The sequence below is a fragment of the Antedon mediterranea genome, chromosome 6 (genome assembly GCF_964355755.1).
Source record: "Antedon mediterranea chromosome 6, ecAntMedi1.1, whole genome shotgun sequence".
In the NCBI taxonomy this organism is placed as follows: domain Eukaryota; kingdom Metazoa; phylum Echinodermata; class Crinoidea; order Comatulida; family Antedonidae; genus Antedon; species Antedon mediterranea.
Window position 1 is genome coordinate 10,628,340 of NC_092675.1, and position 21,815 is coordinate 10,650,154.

The window sequence follows — 21,815 nt, forward strand, 5'->3', positions numbered from 1 at the left end:
TATAAATGTGTTACCCATTTAATACAGTGACGCCATTGTATCGTAATTTTTAAAACATGATTTTTATCTTTCGCCAAAGTTCACAATTAACAGATACAGATACAATCTTCGATGACTTATTGATGTGCACATCAGTGGTGGCGCCAGCGGGGGGCTACGGGGGCTGTAGCCCCCTCGTCGGGGAGCCTAGCCCCCACGTCGGGGAACGCGAGTACTTTTCGTCGGGGAATATAATATAAAGTAAAAATCATTCGCATTCACTTCGTAGCTTCAGCGACTAGAAAACCGCGAAGTTCCATTTTTAAGTACGTCGGAGGGCTATTACACTTTATTATGCATTGGGCCCGGCCCATTGCGGTTTACGCGTGATATCATGTTCCACCCAGGGACCAGAATGTGTACTGTAGTTACTTTCCAGGCGAAGTTTACTGACGCGTTACGTCGTGTACTGTGTATCGACAGCAAAAGGGTACGAATTATCTTCGCGATCTATTTTATTGTTGGTATGTTAAATTTTTTAATTTACGATTACCGTGGGGTACCTGAACCTGAAATAGACGTTTTTCACTGTAGGCTCGGCCTACATTACTAAACAAAAAACACGCCATTTTCGTTTAGCCAACATCTAAACTGATTTCCCCGACGGAAAATGGTCTACGCTTGTGGACGCATTCCCCTCCAAATAAAAGGTAAAAAGGGTAACTTGTTTAGGCCTCTAGTCTATGTCTGAATTTTTTTAAAGTATAGGTGTAATTTTTGAAGACCTGCATCTCTAGTTTTCAAAATTGTCTTAGCTCAACCGTCCCCAATTATAGAGCTGGTCATGTATACTTACCGTACATTTTGTTTCATATTTCGATGTACAATATACAGTCAGTGCATTGAACCTAGAGCTCTATTTTTTCAATTTTTTTTTATATCCATGGTAGGGCTGGTTCTGGAGACGTACCGGTATATATCTTGTTTTATGCTTCGAAGTATAATAAGTTAAATTTCCGGGACCTAGCAACTCTATTTGTCAGAATGTTCTTAGCTCCACCCCAACCATGGTGGGCTGGACCTATAATTTCGTTTCATATTTCAATGTTTTGCAGGGACCTACTGCAGCTCTATTTTTGAAAATTTTCTTAGCTCTGGTTCTGTAGACTTATAATTTCGTTTCATTTATCAATATGGGCCTATATAAGTGCAATTTCCAGGTACCTAGCAGGTCTATTTTTCACAATTTTCTTAGCAGCTCAACCCTAATGGTAGGGTTTTTTCGAAATACTATAATCCAATGTCCGGGGACCTAACAACTATAGTTGTTTAAATGTCCTTAGCTCCATCTCAACCTCGGTGGTTGCGCTTGTTCTCTGATAGACTTGTAATTTCGTTTTATATATCAATGTATAATTGCAATTTCCGGGGACCTAGCAGCCCTATTTTTCAAAATTTTCTTACAGATCAGACCATGGATATCTCGCGCATTTACAATTTTCGCACCCCCAGACAACAGCAACCTGCCTACGTCTCTGCGATTATAACGATATACCTCTTGGCCCGTGGGTAGGTTTTACGTTCGCGTATATTTTCTATGATAGGCATATTGAACTTTAAAAACTTCATTTTTAAATTTGAAAGAATGGATTTACACAGTCATCGTACCGGACCTCTTGCAATGTGTTTTTCACACAGTATTTTATTTATGCACCATACAAAATTGAAAAAATTGGCTAACTTAAATCTGATTAAAACGGCCTCAAATTACGCTATAACGCGTTGCTTCCGGGGGCTCCCCCCCCCCCTGGACCCCCACCAGGGGCCCTTGGCGGCCCCCCTGGCCCCCAGCCAAGTGATGCTCGCTCCACTCGCATAGCCCCCCGTCGGGGAATTTAGCCCCCGCGTCGGAAAGATCCTGGCGCCACCCCTGGCACATCGTACAGAAGTACGTACTTGCGGCAAATAATATTGCGCGCGCGTGCGCTGGTACATTATAAAGTTTGATTGATTGATTTTGGAACGTTGAATGTTTAATTTTATAAATACTTCACTGTGCTTTGACAAGAATTTGTGTTGTAATTGAGATTATTACTTTCCATATTATTAAATAAATAATGCTTTTGAACCAGTGATATATAGCTGAAGGCTGGATGGCAAACTATAATGTTATCGCTGTTCAAAAAGTGATTCTCCATGATAGAGACGGAACCAACAAGATAGCAGCTGCAATACCAAGAAATGATTCATTCCATTCCATTTTATAAAAACTTCACTGTCACGCTGCTGCTCTAGCCCCACTACGTCACACGAGATGACTCATTTATTAGATGAAATCATGGATTAAAGAATAGAAGGATATGCATCGACGTGAGATCAAGGGTTCCTTGACTCTCGCCGACAGACCGCGGACCGCCCACAATGTTACAGTTTAATTAACCGCATGGTAACAACGAAACGGTCGCGTGCCTAATATATTGTTTACTGCACATGTGCAACGACATTTAACCTTGTTGGCTACACTTCTTTCGCGCGTTCTTTGGTGGCATGATGTTTGTAGATGCTATCATTGTAATCATAGTCAACTATTGACTATGTTGTAATTAGTATAGGTTTCTGCCGCGATTGATATACGCTAATGATTTTTTATGATTAAAGTAGCATTATGACCTATATGTAGTAGCCCTACATCTGAGACAATAACTATTTGTTGTCTCATTTGTTGTAAAATTACAAAATCAGCAAGAATGCTAGCCTAGGCCCAGGCCTTCTACTAGGCTAAAACTGGGCTAGTAAACCCTATGATTTGCCGACATTGATACTGCCTAGGTAGGCCTAGGCTAATCTTAAATGTAGTAGATACAACGTGTAATCATGATCTATATACTCACCGTTATCTTACTTCTTGTGTGAATAATAATAGGTACTTCGTTTGTTCGTGATTAAGTTTGCCCTGCGTGTACTTTTCAAAACGACCGCTAGGTAACGAATCGCAACTATACATAGCCAGCCAATCCGGATCAGGGATCGCTGTTTTCATTCAATTAGGCCCGGTGATTGGATGTGATGTGGATGACATAACCACTAGCCAATCACCAGGCACTACAGTTTAAATATAATCACATCGATAATTAAGGAGATTTATGAAGAAACCACTGCTTAGCCATATATTAAAAACACGATTTTTGTATGTGTGAACACCGGCCACGCTAACAACATACATGGTCAAATGCATAATTTAATATTCTATAGATTAACGCAATTTTTAATGACAGAAGATGGCAGGCAAATAATGATAATTCAAATATAAAAATTGCATATTTTATTAATATTACCAACTACTTAAAATTACCAGTCGTAAGAAAGTGAACTTTTCGTAGTCCGATTGTGATGAAACTAAAACAGAATTATTCAGCAATATATTTTTGTTGTCAATTAATCATCGACGCAGACATGTCAATAGAACATTCAGACTACGCATACGATTTCTACATGGTTACGTTTTGGTCTAAAAAAATGTAACAGTTGATTCGCAGCGTTTTACATAGGGCCGCGGTTAGAGACACGGAGTTCAATGAACGTGTTTGTTTGATTGGCAGCAGTGCTTTAGTATAGGCAAGCGCGTTGTAAAATCGTTTGATGTCACCGTCGATGCATATCCTTCTATTCTTTAATCCATGATGAAATCAAGCAGCAGTTATAGTACTACACTTTGACATTTTTGCTAAAATGGAAACTCAACTATAATTTATAGGTACCAGCTGCATTTCTGGTATTTATGAGTCCCATGACAATACTGTCATACATGGTCAAATGCATAATTTAATATTCTATAGATTAACGCAATTTTTAATGACAGAAGATGGCAGGCAAATAATGATAATTCAAATATAAAAATTGCATATTTTATTAATATTACCAACTACTTAAAATTACCAGTCGTAAGAAAGTGAACTTTTCGTAGTCTGATTGTTATGAAACTAAAACAGAATTGTTCAGCAATACATTTTTGTTGTCAATTAATCATCGACGCAGACATGTCAATAGAACATTCAGACTACGCATACGATTTCTACATGGTTACGTTTTGGTCTAAAAAATGTAACAGTTGATTCGCAGCGTTTTACATAGGGCCGCGGTTAGAGAGACACGGAGTTCAATGAACGTGTTTGTTTGATTGGCAGCAGTGCTTTAGTATAGGCAAGCGCGTTGTAAAATCGTTTGATGTCACCGTCGATGCATATCCTTCTATTCTTTAATCCATGATGAAATCAAGCAGCAGTTATAGTACTACACTTTGACATTTTTGCTAAAATGGAAACTCAACTATAATTTATAGGTACCAGCTGCATTTCTGGTATTTATGAGTCCCATGACAATACTGTATTTCGCTGTCAGATAATCATTGAATTATTATCAAAACAGTCCATGAAAGTTTTTGTTTGTAATATGATACTTCACACTTGAAGTATCAAAGGCGTGATGAAGTGACCCCCAGACTTGACCTTAGCAATAAAATAAACTAAATTGAGTCGGTTTCATATCAAAGTTATTCACTTATGTAACAAAATTCACATTATAAAAAGAGAAAAGAAACGTTTAATTATAAATCAAAAACCATTGTCTGACAGACAATTGAAATATTTATTGCTTTTAATTACATTTTTTTCAGGTAAAATAACTATTATGTGACAATAAAATGACACATTCAAAAACAAATTTGAAATAAAAAATATTTTTCAGAGAGACAATATATCTTTAAAACTGTTACGTCAATAAGCGAGCAGCGTTTTTTGTAAGAAATATTTCTTGTTATATCATATTAAATAATGTTTTTGAACACATTAACGGCCGCCAACTTGTTGGTTTCCCAATCGTTCTTATTACAGCTCTCTGGTGAGCTGTTACAAGACGAAGGCTATAGGGCGCACTCCAGACTGAAAAGTCAGAGCCTAGCCATATATTTATTATATCTGTGAAAAGTGATTCATGCGTATTATGGATTGGTTTAGCGCCCTCAAGTTTACGTATTTTGAAAAAAATTCTGCGTATTTTGGACGGATGTTCACCAACTCTTAATGGGAATTTCATACTTTATACTGTATGGTTCTGAGAAACCATAACTATAGGCTTCCAATGAATCTTGTTAGCATAACAAATTGTAAACATAACTCTAAATAAGGAAGCACAAGACATAAATTGTGCAGGATAATTTGTTTTTTATTAATTGGAATAATTAATATCAACAAGGGTACTAATAATTAATAACAAAACAATTTGTATCTATTATTATATTTTTTCTGAGAAGATACAACTGAAACATTTTTACAACAGTCACAAATACATAATTTCCAGTGTTTTAACATATAGGTAGAACTGTCAACTGCAACACAAATCACTTCACAGTAGTAGAATACAATGGTACAACTTTAATATTATTTCATCTATAGTATACCAAGTTTAATTCTGTCACCAAATGTATTCAACTTCTACTGTTTCTTGATAGTAGTAGAAATAAAAGCTAAATGTTTAAATGTCATTACATTTGATTTCAGTCTCATTTTATAACTCGACATCATGCTGTATTCAAGTACAATTTAACTTTCCTTGTTTCATTTTGTCCCTAGTAAATATTTTCACACAAAAACAAATAAATCCAATACAAAGATATATTTCTCGGCTTATATACAGTAAACAATATTTTTATGCTCTACTTGTACTTACTATTGACTGCCATAAATCAACTTAATATTTTACATTTAATTTACAACATATCAAATAAATATTTTTTTTTTTAGTACTTTACAGAAACTAGTAAATTAGTCTTGATACGTTACATGAAAAATATATGTTACATTCTGGAATAACTGAATAGCAAGAGCTTCAATAGCAATAGGTTTTACCCAAAGTTAAAATTATAGATATGGGGAGAAACTTCACATGACGTTGAGGAAATAAATAATTTTACAAAAGCTTACAATGAATGAGTTATTAAATATTTACAATTTGTATCAATTTCTGTACATTCAAGCTTTATTTCAACACTCATCCACAAACTAAATTCTCAATATTTCTCACAGACTTGCATATCAATTAATTCGGAAATCATACATCTGAAACACTAAATATACAACACCATCACACACTCTATCACACAAGGTATATGCGCCACTCATATTTACAATCCTTACCAGCACCTTGTACCAAAATTGCTTTTTTTTAAAACAAGTTTTCACCATTTTTATGATTTTTTTTGTCTTTTGTTTTTAAATGTATATTAATCATTATTAACAATATAATATATAATAATATATATATTAATTACTCCTGTGCTGTGTATGCCCTCTTTTAATCATCAGTTTTACAATATTTTGTTTTATTTGTTTTTAACAAGAAACTAAATATTGATGGAACGGAAAACAATTTAGTAATTCGCACTTACAAAAATACATATACAAAATGAAGCTGCATCTCAAGGGTTATCAATGTTCAGGAGCTTTTCACAGAAATGCCTACTGTTTAATATTCACTCTGTGACAATAAGCTATACCCTGTATAATAATAGACAACCGAGGCTAAACATTACATTTAATGGCACTTCATCAATATAATTGGTGGCTGACACTTGTTTACATTTTTTCTGGTTTATCATCATTATTTTCCCTTCATTAATACTCAACATATTATATTTCTATATCTACATAAAGGTCTTGTTATGCCATTGTTTTTATCTGGAAGAAAAAGAAAATGTGCATGTTTAAAAACAATTATTTAGGCATATGTTATCTAACTATAGAGTTCACATCATCAACTGTGGTACCACATGATTCACAGGGCTATTTGCTATCTGGTAGTGGACAGGCGTTTTGTGCTGTGGTGACACCCATGTCGGGCATATTAATAAGGGCTAAAAAAGTTTAAAAGGTTAAAAAAAACCTTGCCTATGTATTTAGCGCGTCAAAAAAACACATCCGCCTACTGACTGGAATATTTTTGGCAAACATATATTAGGTATATTAAGTATGTGGGTATTCAATATTTAAGCACCCATGCCTCAGCCACAGTGTAGTCTAAACATTTCTTCTTTCTAGTTGCATCTCTAAATTGAATGGTTCCTTTCATGGTAATTTATACTTTTGTAATACTATTAATTGCATTTACATGCAATTAGAATCAAACAGGTGAAATATTTTTTTAAATATAACAATACAATACTTACAGGTAAATATTGGCCAGGATTGTGTTCATATTTTTCTGGATGGTGTAAAAATAGTTGTTGATCATCTTCAGTTGTTTTTCTGTATACTGGATTATCAAAGTTCATTGACTTTCTTCTATTCTTAGAGCTTAAATACCTAAAGGAAAATTTAAATGTAAACAAAATTGGTTTTAAAACAGTATCAAATCAAATGATACAGGAGACTGTAAACATAAAAAAACAAGTACAAGGTAGGTAATTAGTTTGAACATGAGGGCTTGCCTGATCTGACTGCGACAAAAAACCAACAGTAGGGTACAACGTACATATTTTCCGCGGCGCACAGTGTCTGCAGTGTGGAACTAATTATGTCGCAGCCACAGATAAATCATTAGATATCCAGAGCTCAGTATCCTGTTAGATATTGCCTTTGTTTGAAAAACAGAAAGTGTACATACCTCCACCCTACAAAAGCTATAATGATGACAACTATAATGATGAAAACCAGACCGCCAACCACTCCACTTATAATGACGGATGGAGCTGTATGTCGTCCCTGGTCTAATGCATCATTATTGGGCACCTCATTTTCATGGTTGTTGTTTTTATTGGTTACTTTGTTGTCAATGTTGTTGCTCAGTGTGGTAATAGATGGCACACTTGTGGTAACAGGTGGTGGTGTTAATGGATTCTTTTCAGAGCCATGACATGTTCGAAGATCAGATGTGAGTGAAGAGTTAGAAGGACAAAGACATGAATATTTAGCCGAACCATCGCTGATTTTAGGAGCAGCTACACAGAGGTCAGAACATCCACCATTATGTCCTTCACATAAGTTAACAATACCTGTTAAAAAAACAAACCCTCTTTAGCGATCATTATACTATAGTACACAAAATAATTATCTCAAATTATTATTATTTGCAATAATCATTATAAATGGCTAAAACCACAATATTTGCATAATTGATAGGACATTATAAAAATATAAAACATCAAAATAAGACCCCTTACTATATAATAATACAATTATTAAATTGCAATATGAATTTTGAATACTTTAAGATTCAAACCTTATGGAACGAATCATACCATGTTTTAGTAATGCAATTATTTTGATTACAACAATATATCTTACCATCTATTTGTTTTTGTGGATGATATATCTGGATATCCATTGGTGAGTAGAGCCTTTCAACAAGAGTCGTTCGGTTTCCACCATTGAATTTATTAGCTCTAATAATGCTCTCCTTCTGCCAATCAGTCCAGTAGACATAGTCTTCAAATACAGTAATTGCAAATGGATGCGGTAGAATAGTATCGGATTGAAGGATGATGCGTCTTGCTTGGCCATTGTAGTCCATACTGTTTAGTGTATGTCTTTTAGCATCAACCCAGAAGAGAAGATCTTGTACAAGATCAGAAGCAAGACCATTCGGCCAGTCGATGTCTGTGTCAATAAGAGTTACCCTGTGTTGTCCATTCATTCCTGCTCGTTCAATCTTTGCTGCTTGTCCCCAATCAGACCAGAACATGTACCTGCAAATGTATCAAATATACCATATTTCATATACCTTTTAAAAATTAAATCACCAACTGTAAGAAAAATAACTAAGGTGGCCAATGTACTCGTTTATTGTTGGCAAAAATATTTTCATTGTGAACAGATTTACTTACCCTACTCTTGGGTCAATAGTGATAGCTCTAGGCTCATCTAGATTTTCAGAAATCAGAATGGCACGTTTGCTGGGATCTTCAAGACTTGCTACTTCAATGGTGTTGGTACCAGCATCTGTCCAATACATATTTCGGTATACCCAGTCAATACAGATGCCATCTGGTGTGTTGGCTACAGTGATAACAGGTTCAGGTTCACCGCTGCCATTGATGTTGGTACGGAAGATCTGTTCAAGGTTCACGTCGGTCCAGTAAACTTGTTCATTCTTTATGTCATAATCAAGAGCAACGGCACTTCTCTGATGGTCCACAATCATTCTGTATTCCTTCTTTCTCGGGTCATATTCACGTAAATCAACACGGTTTGCAAAGATGACCAGTGGGTCAGGACCGATTGCTCGGCAGTATGAATCGTGTTCAAGAAAATAACCTGGCTTGCAGAAACATTTATAGCCACCATTAAGGTTAGTGCATTCTTGGCTGCAAACCTTTGGATTAAATTGCTTACATTCATCAATATCTATGCACTGGTTCACCTCATTCAACTTAAAACCAGAAGAGCAGGAACAGTAAAAGCCAATGTTTAAGTCATGGCAAATGGCACTGTTGCTACAGTTGTGTGTATTTGTGCTACATTCATCAACATCTGTAAATAAAATAATAGTATAACTGTTAAATAGAAAATTCTCTTTCAATTTAGAAATATATAAATAATTAATGTTTACGAGTGCAATGGCACAAATATTTTCAAGGTGAAAATAGAACATTTTATTTTTCAAATGAAAATTGCTGTTCCACTGGATGAATATTGATACATCACTACCTTAAAATGATAACAAGAATCAACATACATAATACCATATAATGCACTGCATATCAGGTGTACCCACCTAGCTATAGTCGCAAAACTGGCAGTTGCCATTTTTTGTTCTAAACCTAAGGAGATATATATATTCAATGGCTAAACAGAAAAACTTACTACACTTAGAGGGATCTTCATCTGATCCATCGCCACAGTCTGGCTGACCATTGCAAGTCTTGGCCGCATTTATACATTTGCCATTGTTGCAACGGAAATCATCATTTGTATTGCATTCTTTAGGAGCTGTAAAGAATTTTAAATTAATTGTTTTATCAAGATGAAGTATACTATCCAAAATATGGCAGAAAATGAGTAAGTAAAATGTCCGTTGGAACAACTTTTTGTCGGAGATGTTCCCATCATCCTACCATACATCTTCGTTATTGAAAATTGAGCTAATTGGCAGTAGAAAATTAGAAAGTATAAATGTAGTGATTTACTTACCAGTAGGACATAAAACATGTTCATCTGAATTGTCTGTGCAATCAGCATGTCCATCACATTCACGGATTCCATCAATACATTCTCCATTAGTACAGGTAAACTGTGTTTCATAACAGGTGACCACAGCTGTTTACAAAAGAAACAAATATTTAATGATAACACTTAACAAAAAATGACTTGTTTAGAACAGCAATTTCATCTAAATGTAAATGTGGGAGAATAACTTACAGGGCTGAATTTTGCACAACTATCTTTCCCCTGAAGTGTCATAAAGCTACCATCAAACAGCGCTCTTTTGTCTGTTCACATTGGCCACTCAATTAACCTCATTAATGCCAATGCTATTTTTACAATGTTTTTATTATACCAAAATATTGTTTAATACAATAAAATGCACACTTACGACATCCACTTTCATCAGAACCGTCGGTGCAGTCACGTCCTCCATCGCATTTCCAACTTGTGTGAATGCATTCCCCATTATTACATTCAAACTCGCGATTTGAACAATGGCTGTGGTGTGGCGTTGGGGTACATTGGTCGCTGGATTCATCAGACAGGTCAGGACAATCATAGTCTGCATCACACTTCCATCGTTCAGGAATGCAATGGGAGTTATTGCACATGAATTCATTGGGGGCACATGTGATTGGAGGGCAAGACAGTTCATCGCTGTTATCACCACAATCATCGTCTAGGTCACACACCCAACGATTTGTGATACATTTTCCATTTGAACAGGTGAATTCATCAGCAGTACATGTTACAGCATCTAAATATAAATTTATAATTTAGATTTTAGGGGGCTTTTAGTAAAATTACAAATTCTACAAGATATGTATTAAGAGGGCGATAAACACTTGATAGGGTATGTTTCTACTGCATACTGTAGCGCTGAATAAACCGCATTTCTGCTCCCAAAAAAACTGTTTAAATTTGTGGTTGGTGTTGAATAGTGTTAAAATTACCCAAAATGCAAAGCAATCTGACAGTAAAATGTTCAAGATACTAAAGTTTCCAATATTAATCATTATTTTGCGATGCAGCTAAAAGTTGCAGTGATAACCGGTTAAATCGTGTTTTAACACCAAATCAATTGGGATGTTTTAAGCGTTATTTCCAGGCTGCTATTAAACCGGTTATTGAAAATTTGTCCCATTTCTGCTGCCAAGAAATTGGGGTTAATTTATTCACACAGTTATTAATCAGCTATATTTTCTCAGCAGAAACAGAACCATAAAATGTTACTTACCACAGTTAGCTTCATCGGCACCATTGTCACAATCTGGGTCACGATCACATTGCCATGTTGCAGGAATACAAATGCTACCTTCCCCACAACTAAATTGGTCTGGTCTACAAGTTCTTGCTTCTACAACAATTAAAATACACAATGTAGAGATTATTATGGTATTGGTTACAATACAATTGTGGCAATGCATTGAATAATTATCAATAGAAAAAATAGTTGCTATAGCCCCCTTGTACATGACAAAATAACAATGTTTCAAAAAATGTATGTAGTTCTTAATACCAATAGCTTAGTCTTCGTTTTATGTTGAACTGTAAAAGATTAAAAGTTATAACTCCAGTCTCTTGTGTAACAAAGTTAATAAATACCACATTGATCATACTTGGCAAAAACAAGTTTTTTAACAACTGTACACTCCTTAAGTTGATGCCAATTCTATTAATGAATATTATGGTTTAAAGGAATGTCATTATACTGTATTTGTATTATTAAATAAATACATTACAGTTTACACAACAATGTGATGTTAAACTACAAAATCCTTAAACCCCTCAAGACATGCTGAAATAAATTCCATGTGACCTCTATACAGGATCATAACCTTATAACCTTCACAAGTGGTTACAGTCTTAGTGGAGCCATATTTTAAAGTCTTTATGACCGAAACCATGGCGTGAAGAATTCTTTACTTCATGACCTTACTAAATAACCATTATTAAGTTCATAAAATTAAATATTTATTTAAAACATTTATATACTATAATTAAAAAGTAAACTAAGGAAATCTGAGAAAAATCTATTATTTTGTAATGTCTCCGTTTCCCTCTCTGAAACAAATTAAACTTTAAAATATGTTTTTCCCACATATTTTCCCTATCTCGCACCAATAGTCTAGCTTCATCACTGTTTACCAATAATAATTATTAATGCGCTAACACTAATAGAATTGATTGTTGAACTACAAAGACAAATAAAATTATCACACAAGAGTTATGGCATCATATTATAAAGATCATACCACCATGTCATCAGTCCAAAGTTTAAGTTTCTATTTCATTATGTTACAAATTTTTATTGATTTGTCAATACAATACAGCCAAGCCTATTGGCTGCGAATTTTCACAATGACTGATAGGAAAAAAGGGAAACTAAAGTTCAGTTACTTCTAAAGCGACTTACTACAAACAAGACAAATCATGCATTCTCTATCATAACAATTTCAAATAAAATTTCAAAAGTGTCCTAATAAAATCATACAGAGGGGATCATTTTTCAATAATCACAAAATTAAAATAAGTGATAAAAATCATACTGTATTCATTCAAAAATAACTTTGCTTTGTTTGAAAGTACTTGTTTTACTTTTAATCTATGTATAAATAAATGTGTTTCTAATAAAAAAATTAATGAAGTACAGTAGTTGCAGAGAAACCAAAGATCTAAAATCCTGTTGAGCCGAATTCCATGCCATAAAATTTGGTTGGAATGTCTGCTGATAGCTCGAAATATGAACAAATTCATTATTGATCGAAATGTTGATTTGTTTGGCTATTCTAAAAGAATATGGGATCGGCTACCAGTATGATGATCCTCATTTTTCAGTCAAGCTTGAGGACCAGAATAAATACCAAATTACTTACGACATATTTTGGAATTTTCATCAGACTGGTCATTGCAGTCAGGGTCTCCATCACATTGCCATCTGCTTGGAATACATTCCTGATTGCTACAAGTAAACTCTGTCGCACTGCATGTATTTTTAACTGTTAGTAAAACAAAAAGATACACAATTGATAAAAAATTGTTATAAAAACTTTTGTCGGATTTGTCTTTTGAAAATTGTAGGTGTTGCAAATTGCACTCCTCAATACATTCAGGGGTGTGCTGTTTGTATTTCGGTGTGTAGTAGAAGTTTACCAAATTTTAAGTGTGTTGTAAATCACATTGGGGCAGGGCAGTAGGTGAGTGATCTTACTCACTCACCTCAAAAGGCAAGGCCTAATTTGTTTACCATGGACCAAGTCAATAAAGTACTCTTGTAATCTTATTCCTGTTTTGTTAGCAAGATATCATATCCCTTCTATGTATTGTAAATATACACAGTTTGATAAAGCACTTAACAAATCCATAAAAGATTGCTTGTCAAACAAAACAACTATATAATAATTTGCCTTAAATATGTAAGGTATTCAATATAAAACCAGAAAAGTTAAGCTTTGCCAATTTACCAAGAATACAATTTCCTTTTCAGCGTGTCTTTTCTCCCACTGTTGAAAGAAAATCTACAGTATAGTCTGGAAGAAAGGCTTTATTGTGTCGCGGCCAAAACAAACACTGAAAACACCCGCATGTATTCAGCATATTTATGCATAGAAATTGTACTAACTCACTGCAGCTTGACTACACAAGTAATGCTGATTTAGCGAGCTAAGTAACTTCAACAAAATTCTTTCAGCAATAGACTATTTTAAAAACAACATTTAAAATAACAGCGAGCATTTAAATATAAATCTAACTACAGTATACCATATCAGCTTAATACTTAATACTAGTCACAAATCATCTACTGAAAAAACAAAAAAACGCTTCCAGATATCTTACATAAAAATGGAAGTTTCCTTCTGCCTGGAATTACACGGGGAATACGATGAGACAAAATTCCTCGCTCAACTCTAGTATTAGGCACTTCTTTGTCGGTATGTTTATTGGTGCTAAGACTACCAACACAAACTAAAATTGACACAAATAACAAGTATTCCTTGGTAGACATCTTTGGCAATATTGCTTGTGGTACAAAATCAAGGTTAAAAGAAACCAAAATCAAAACTTGCTTATCTGCTACCAATATCACGACTGAAATGCATCAGTGATCCCTTCTATATAGCAACAGGATTTAGTATTTACATTCTACATTCTTATTGGCATCGCCTACTACACCTATCTCTACCATGGTCATGGTTCACTTCACACACAAAAATACTGCATCACCTCACAGGTTGTGATTGGTTATCGCAATGGTCTGACTATAAGACAACCAATCATCAACCTTGGCTCATAGTAAGACTATGAATGGGTGAAAACTAAACATATCAAAGAAATTTTAGATGACTACTTCCTCTTAAGCTGTATTATTAGTAAATAAAATCTACCCACACTAATATTATTAGCTCAAATAATTAGATAATTAAAACCAACTTTGTATTTAAAAGACATGACTCTTAAACCATACCTACCATCAACATTTTTAGAATTTAATTATTATATTAGTTATCGCGAAACAAGCATCAACCAACAGGTACAGTAACATGACTTTTGATACTACAGTACAGTAGGTAAAGTATTAATTATTAACTTCTTTTCGCAGCATGAGAGCAATTATCATTGCATTATATGTTTTTTTTTTGTTCCAGTGGTTTCCTAAAAACCTGTTTGGGCAAGATTTAATTATCCTGTTTGCTGCCCTCATCTTTTGAATAATGTATTATAATCAGACCACTTTTTTTATTGACAACTCTGCATTATAATGCAAATTAGTCTCTATGCTAAATTTAATGAATGGTGGTGAAGTTGAAATGGTATTGATTAGTTGGTAGCATAGCTTCACAATTGAAATTTATATAACATGTATTTTTATGCATCAGTAATTAAAAGTAAAAGTTAGATTCCTTGGGGTTGAATAACAAACTCAAACCCTTTTTAGGCTAGGCACAGTAGCTAGATAATAGCCGGCAAGCCTCTCTACACTCGGAAAAGATGGCTAAAATGCGTTTTTTTTTTCATTTGGTCATTATACTGTATATTATTAACAGTGGCAATGCTACAAGCACGCCAAGGCAAAAATGCCTTTGCAAAATTAGTGAAAGGCCCAACATTTTCTTTCACAAAATCAATATTTTTAGAGCAAAATTAAAAATTTTATTTTTGGTTTAATAATGTGTGGTGCCTTTAGTTTCAAAGTTGCAATATTGTTTAGCATGTTCATTTCAAAACTAGCAAATGTTTGCTAGAATTTTGTAATTTGGGAAAAAATAGGCTTACAGTAGGCACGCTAGCCGCTATATAATGTCGTCAATGGCTATTCAGAACCAATTTGATGAAAACAATTGTTACATCTACTGTACATGTCAACACTGTACATACGTCAAGGAAAACCGGAATAGCAGCACTATGAATCATGTGATAAAGTAGCACAGTTGATAAAAATGTGTGTTATAAACAGCAAGCATTGTCCAAACACATTAACTACGCTCACCCTAAGGTCAAATTTTCTTTCGCAAAATTTGCAAAAGGTCTGCAATTTTTTTTCCGCAAAATTGAAAATTCTTTAGCAAATTTTAAAAACCATGAAAATGGCTAAATTTATTGGTAGATACATGAAATAAATATATAGATTGTTGTCTTGTATTGTTTTTATCTTTATTCATTCAAAATTGATGATAAAAATACAAATAAAACATGACCCATTAAAATATGTTAGGCCTACTGTATCTACTGCAGCCTCACCGACCTGACGCGATACCAGTCGCCACGGCCATAACTTATAGGAGGCCTATTCAACGGTTGACTAGGCCTATGCCACAGCCGAGTCATGTATGATCGCCGTCGGGCCTCTATCAATTATCAGCATATGCAGCCTGCCTGGATAAAGTTTTTTATCACAAACAATATGAATTAATAAATAGTTTTCGTTTGTGTTTTATGCTTCTTATTCACTCGCGAAAACATTGTAACACACCACAAACGAACTACGACGTCGGCGGAATGTCCATGCATCATGTTTGTTATTGCGCGATATTTTCATCAGATACACATGCGCAGTTTGTTTGTAATTACAATTACTGTGCATGTCTATGCATAAAAGAAATTCTCCTTAGTCGGCCGCGTGTACATTTACAGACAACGCGATTTACAACTACTCGTCTGTACAATTAGTAAGCCTCCTAACGGAAAACTCGTTTTAATTTATTCGAATGACGCAAAAAAAAGTCATTGTTAGCAAGTACTGCAACGCAACATCGCTGTCAATTATTATAGAATGGCGACGGCGGCGACAAAGTCGTTGTGGTTTGCATAAAACTTTAATATTTGAAGCCTAACTAAGCGGACGAAGTTTGAGTTTTTAAGGAAAAATTATTTTCGCAAGTTTTGCGAATGATATAATTTTTTTTTCCGCGAATTGACAACTCCAATCGCAAATTGCAAAAATGCGAATGGGCAGCTTGAGCATAAATTAAATCATGTGTATTTAATACGTCGCTGATGATTACATCAGTCACGTGATTATAGAATACGCAATTATCAATTTAGCGATTTAACTAAATAAATCTTTTGACTACACATTGGTTGAAGAAGCACTGTTTTATAGGGTTCGTAATACTAAACACCCCCATAATTGATGGACTCCACCACAAAGGATTCATCAAGCAAGAAAAAAGTCACCAAAGAAATGCCGTTTTCAAACTATTAATTTAGCGACGATGATCAGCTGGCCCACCATTAATTTTTTAGAATAGCATCTTTTTCATTTTCGTACACTACGTCGTGCTATGTTTTTTTTTAGGTTTGCGGGGTTTAGCAATTTACTTTTTAACCAAAAAATGATGTTTTACCCCAAAAATAAAAATAACGAGTATTTTTGTACAGTACACTACACGATTCACTGACTTTTATGTTGGTTCGAAGGGTTTGCTCGTCTTTCTGGAGGTTTGCGATGTTTAGCAAAACCCATACATAGAATACAAACTAAACACAATATAAAGTCACTTCTTTCTAAACAGGCCCTACAGTACATTAGTCGGGATATATTTATTATTTTTTTCAATTCAACTTTTATTTCAGACAATTGTCCATATGGTATAATACATTACAAAAAAAAAGATGAAGGAGCAACTTTTATCTATTGGTATATAATGACTCTCCATTTGAATCCATCAACAAATATTTATATACAGTACAAATTAACATTCTGTTTTCGCTTTTCATTTTTCTTGTAAGAAATCGGTTGTAAGAAATCGGTAAGTCGAAATCCTCAAATATTCATAAAATGATGAAATATTGTTTTCCACAAACAAATTCGACTCCGCCCAAGTCGAAATTCGCGTACAGTAAGTAAAAAAATAAAAATAGAAAGTAAAATATTTATGAAAGTCCAAATTCTTTCCTATACATTAGTCATTACTGTGTAATTATTATTGTAAGTCAAACTATCGCGACTAGTGAGTGGACCTAGAATTTTTTTTACAAATCTGCAAGTCAAAGTTTGCATAACTCAAACTTTTTATACCACTCCCATTAGATTTGACTAAGGCAGAGTGTACTGTAGTTTTATTACAACTAGGAGTTTGCCTGTTTGATGTAATTAATATTAAAAAGTATAACATTTCACATTTAGCCTAGAGTACAGAATTATTAATCAGATTGAGAATAGTAAAAACACAAGGGTGCTAAAATCTTAACAAGTACAGTACAGTACAGAATTTCTTGTATGAGGTGATCACTTTGGAGGAAATTAATACTTTGACCTCTGTACAGTGGAAAAATTGCATTGTACAATATTACTCATGAACAAATTTCTTTTATTGAAACTACACCTTTACACTAGTATACAGTAAAACATACAACAAAACAGATTCTATTTTTTTAAAACCTACCTACTCAATCTCAGTAAATTTAAACAAGTGTAACATACTACACATTCTTACTTAATTGCATAATTTAACTTAGTTAGATTGATAATCAGTACTTTTATAATTTCATGTAGGAAGGAATTTATAAAGTAAAATTCATTCATTCAGGCAAAAACATTCTTCAAATAATTCTAGCTGCATATTATGAAGGTGTGTTAGCAATTGACCAATCAGATCACAGCTACAAAAGGGCTGGTCATGCATCATTCAGCCTGACCAATCAGGTGAATTTACAGTTTACTACTCAGACTCTACACTTTGAGTCTAGTGCATGCAGTGCCACAGCATTTATAAACCAGGAAAAAGGGAAATATAGGCTAGGCCTAGTCCTGGTTTCTATAAATGTTTGTATAATTTATAAACTTTTAACCAATGTGCATACAAAATTATCACAATTGGCATTCTTTTATAATTTAATGAAAAAATTGCAATTGAGGAAATTGCATTTATGCATACCACAATCTTGCTCATCAGATCCATCTCCACAATCATTTTCACCATCACATTTCCAAACTGCAGGTATACATCTGTCTGTCCGACATTGAAATTGGTCAGGGCCACATCCACCTAAATAAAAAAATAAAAACACATTTTAATTTGTTTAGCTAGGCTAGTTACTTATGCACCTACGCCGGCCTGTGCTGTAGGCCTAAATAAATGAAATGTCATTTAGGCCTAGGCCTAACTGCAGTAGTAGGCCTAGGCCTAGTAAACACTGACAAAATATGACATTTATTATGTCCTACTACTACTAGCCTAGCCTAGGTAGTCTCTATATAAAGTAATTAAACTTGAGATCCAACACTATTTTATATTTAATTTTCACAGTAAATAATGGTGTAATAGCACAATATTATGGCTAGGCTTGAGGATCAAATGATTGTGGGTTAATTAAGTTGGATACAATACAAACAAACGATTTAGGTTTTTTAAACTCACCAATTAAATTTGGCTAGATTAGAGGGATGTTAATCATATAGGCCTAGGCCTAGCCTAAGTTATATGACATCAAATGTATATTTTATCAATCTATTATCTACTGTATGCTAGCTTTTTATTTAGGCTAAATATTATTAATATTACTGTTGCATGTATGGATGCTTGTTGCAGGCACTTTTTGCTTGAGATCACGCCATGTTTTCAGATATCACACCACCGCCGCCCGGCATTTCATTCAAGCATGTGCCCAACTTTCTTGCCACGTTTAACAACTTCAAACATATATTACTTACCTAAAACATATTTAAACATTAAGCAGTGTAAACTAAATAGTAACAGCACATTCAGTCGTAATGAAGAAACCATTTCCTAAAGAACTGTGTATAAATCCGTGTCAAAATGTCTGGAGTAATTTCAAAAGGTATTCCGGAGTGTACTAGACTTCGTGTGTATTCTCTTCGGCGGGCGTTTTTCATCTGCTGCTGCTCTGATAATAAAAAAGGCACACAACTATGGAAATGACGTCACATCAGGAGATTAATTTTTGAATGAGTGCCAAGAAATGGCGACTGACTGATATTATAATTATTAACCTACCTCGTGTAACTATGTTTCTTACAAAATTATACGAACAATACTATATCATATAAACATAATAAAGTACAGAGTACAATTTAAAACATATTCTAAGGTGATTTTAGACTTCGTTTTAAACATTTTACATTTAAGAGGGAGAACAAACAGCTGTTGGAATAGCCAAAATATTTACTATACTACACACACACGACGCGCTGTTTACACGTCACGTGTGTGTGTAGTATAGTAGTAATTGTCACATGATTATAACATTGTTTTCATTGACGCACATAATAATAATCATAATATTATATAATTTCTGTTGTCAAAATTACTGTATGATAGAGCATGGAGGTATAACCTACATGGATAGAGGTAGAATTTTCAACAGCATTTTATTTAGATCAAGAGGAAACAAAAAGTAAACGACATTTAGTTCTCTACTGCATATTATAATTATTTGTGTAGAGGCTACACGACACTAAATAGAGGAGGCCTATATTATGTTAGTTAGAAGAAATAGACTACTGCTGTAACTAACAGTAACACTAATAATAAATATTGATAATGACATTGCAGTAACTCCACAGTAAAATACCGTACTAACTACTCGTAGTAATAATACTAACATAACTTAACATATAGAATAGAAAGAGAAAATATATGATAACCAAATTTAATTGTCACTATGGCCAATTAAAAGGTTATATGCATTGATTTAAATACATTTATATTGATTCTTTTTATTATAGGTCCAAAAGATAGATTTATTGACTTGACGAATCGAAATTTAAATTTCGCACAGAAAGATTTTGTAAATCGACCATACCACCATCCATATTTTTATTGTCCTAAGGCACCATGGAGGAAAAAAATAATTATTTTTTCCTCCATGGTAACACTAATACATATTCAGTCATGCCAGAATTTTAGCATATTAAAAGGTGTGAAAATTTCACACAATTATAAACAATTTTTATCACCCTATAGTTAGTTAATATACAATGAGTACAGATTTAAGATAAGATCAGCCATGGAGGAATTATCAACCAATAGTCATTTATTCATGCTTTGATTTTGACCCTGTGGCAAAAGGTAAGGTGAATTCCCTTTGTTTCCATTAAGAAAACTGCTCATTCACAACAGGGAGTTGTTATTAGAACTCCCTGTTCACAAGTATCTGACAGATTATATTTATCATCATGCCATAATAATATCCAATCAGACAAAAATTAACTGGAAGGAATGACACATTGCATGGTTCTCGAACGAAATAAAATCAAAAGTAGTTTGTTCTCACTTTAATAATTTAAAACACAAACAACTGAGTTATTTTGCTGAAAGAAGGTACAGATGGTTAGTTAACTGTAAATAAGTGTTTTAATTTAACCTATTCGTAATATTAAATGACAGTTTGGACGGCCTTGAGAGAGAAGAAATTTTCTTTCTTTTTCAATGGGATTTTAGAATAATTTAAAAGAATATTAATAATAATAATAATATTTAAAGTCTTGGCAGTTAACTTTCTTTCAGCTAAACGGGATGATATCTGATCTTCATATTCATAAAATGTGTTTGAATGGTTGTGTGGCGTTATGTGTTCTTCCCAATTTTATTTCTTCAAACAGATCATGAATAAATATAAAAATAATTGCACCAATGTATGGTTCATCAGTAATTCATTTTTTAAGGATATAGTGTACGGTATCAAAACTAAAATTTTTCATATAAACATTACATTATTGATACGCACAACGTATATATAATACGTATATAAATAATATAATAGTAACGTTTCGTTGTGGCTTCAAATTATAATTTAAATAGTTTCTTTGTTTATACTCCTGGTGTATACTGTATATACATGTATATACCATTCGGACGATAAAAAGATTATTATAAGTAATTCTAACGACAGGTTTGTATTGAGTCATCGAGACTCAGGAAATAAACAAATCTTTTTTACTTTAGACTGTGTGTTCGGACAAAACAAAACAAAAAAACTTGTGACGAGTTCGGGTTATCCGAGTTAACGCGCACACTGTGGAACTAAATAGCAATACATTTTCACACTAAATAAATTTGTTGTTACAACTTGTAACATATTTGATCTCCCCACTTACTGAATTGAATCATGATTATTTTTAACATCTGTCTCACATATGAGGGAGGCTGTTGGAGCATTCGTAGTTTTCTTCTTACT

At 33.8% G+C, this 21,815-nt stretch overlaps 1 protein-coding gene across 2 annotated transcripts; it reads right to left on the reverse strand.

Annotated features, from left to right (window-relative positions):
• Positions 1 to 4,623: 4,623 nt before the first annotated feature.
• LOC140051636 (very low-density lipoprotein receptor-like) lies at positions 4,624 to 19,505 on the reverse strand. 2 transcript variants are annotated; one of them, XM_072096910.1, is made up of 12 exons: positions 19,330 to 19,505; positions 18,554 to 18,664; positions 13,052 to 13,174; positions 11,413 to 11,532; positions 10,564 to 10,932; positions 10,161 to 10,286; positions 9,834 to 9,959; positions 8,855 to 9,500; positions 8,316 to 8,716; positions 7,636 to 8,023; positions 7,199 to 7,334; positions 4,625 to 6,710 (listed from the first exon to the last, which is right to left on the reverse strand). In XM_072096910.1, the coding sequence occupies exons 1-12, from the start codon at positions 19,400 to 19,402 to the stop codon at positions 6,693 to 6,695; spliced, it is 2,637 nt and encodes an 878-aa protein (XP_071953011.1). In that variant the 5' UTR covers positions 19,403 to 19,505; the 3' UTR covers positions 4,625 to 6,692. The 2 variants fall into 2 exon arrangements, with proteins under 2 accessions (XP_071953012.1, XP_071953011.1); XM_072096911.1 differs by lacking the exons at positions 18,554 to 18,664; positions 19,330 to 19,505 and adding an exon at positions 14,013 to 14,748 and having other exon boundaries at positions 4,624 to 6,710.
• Between the last annotated feature and the right edge of the window lie 2,310 nt (positions 19,506 to 21,815).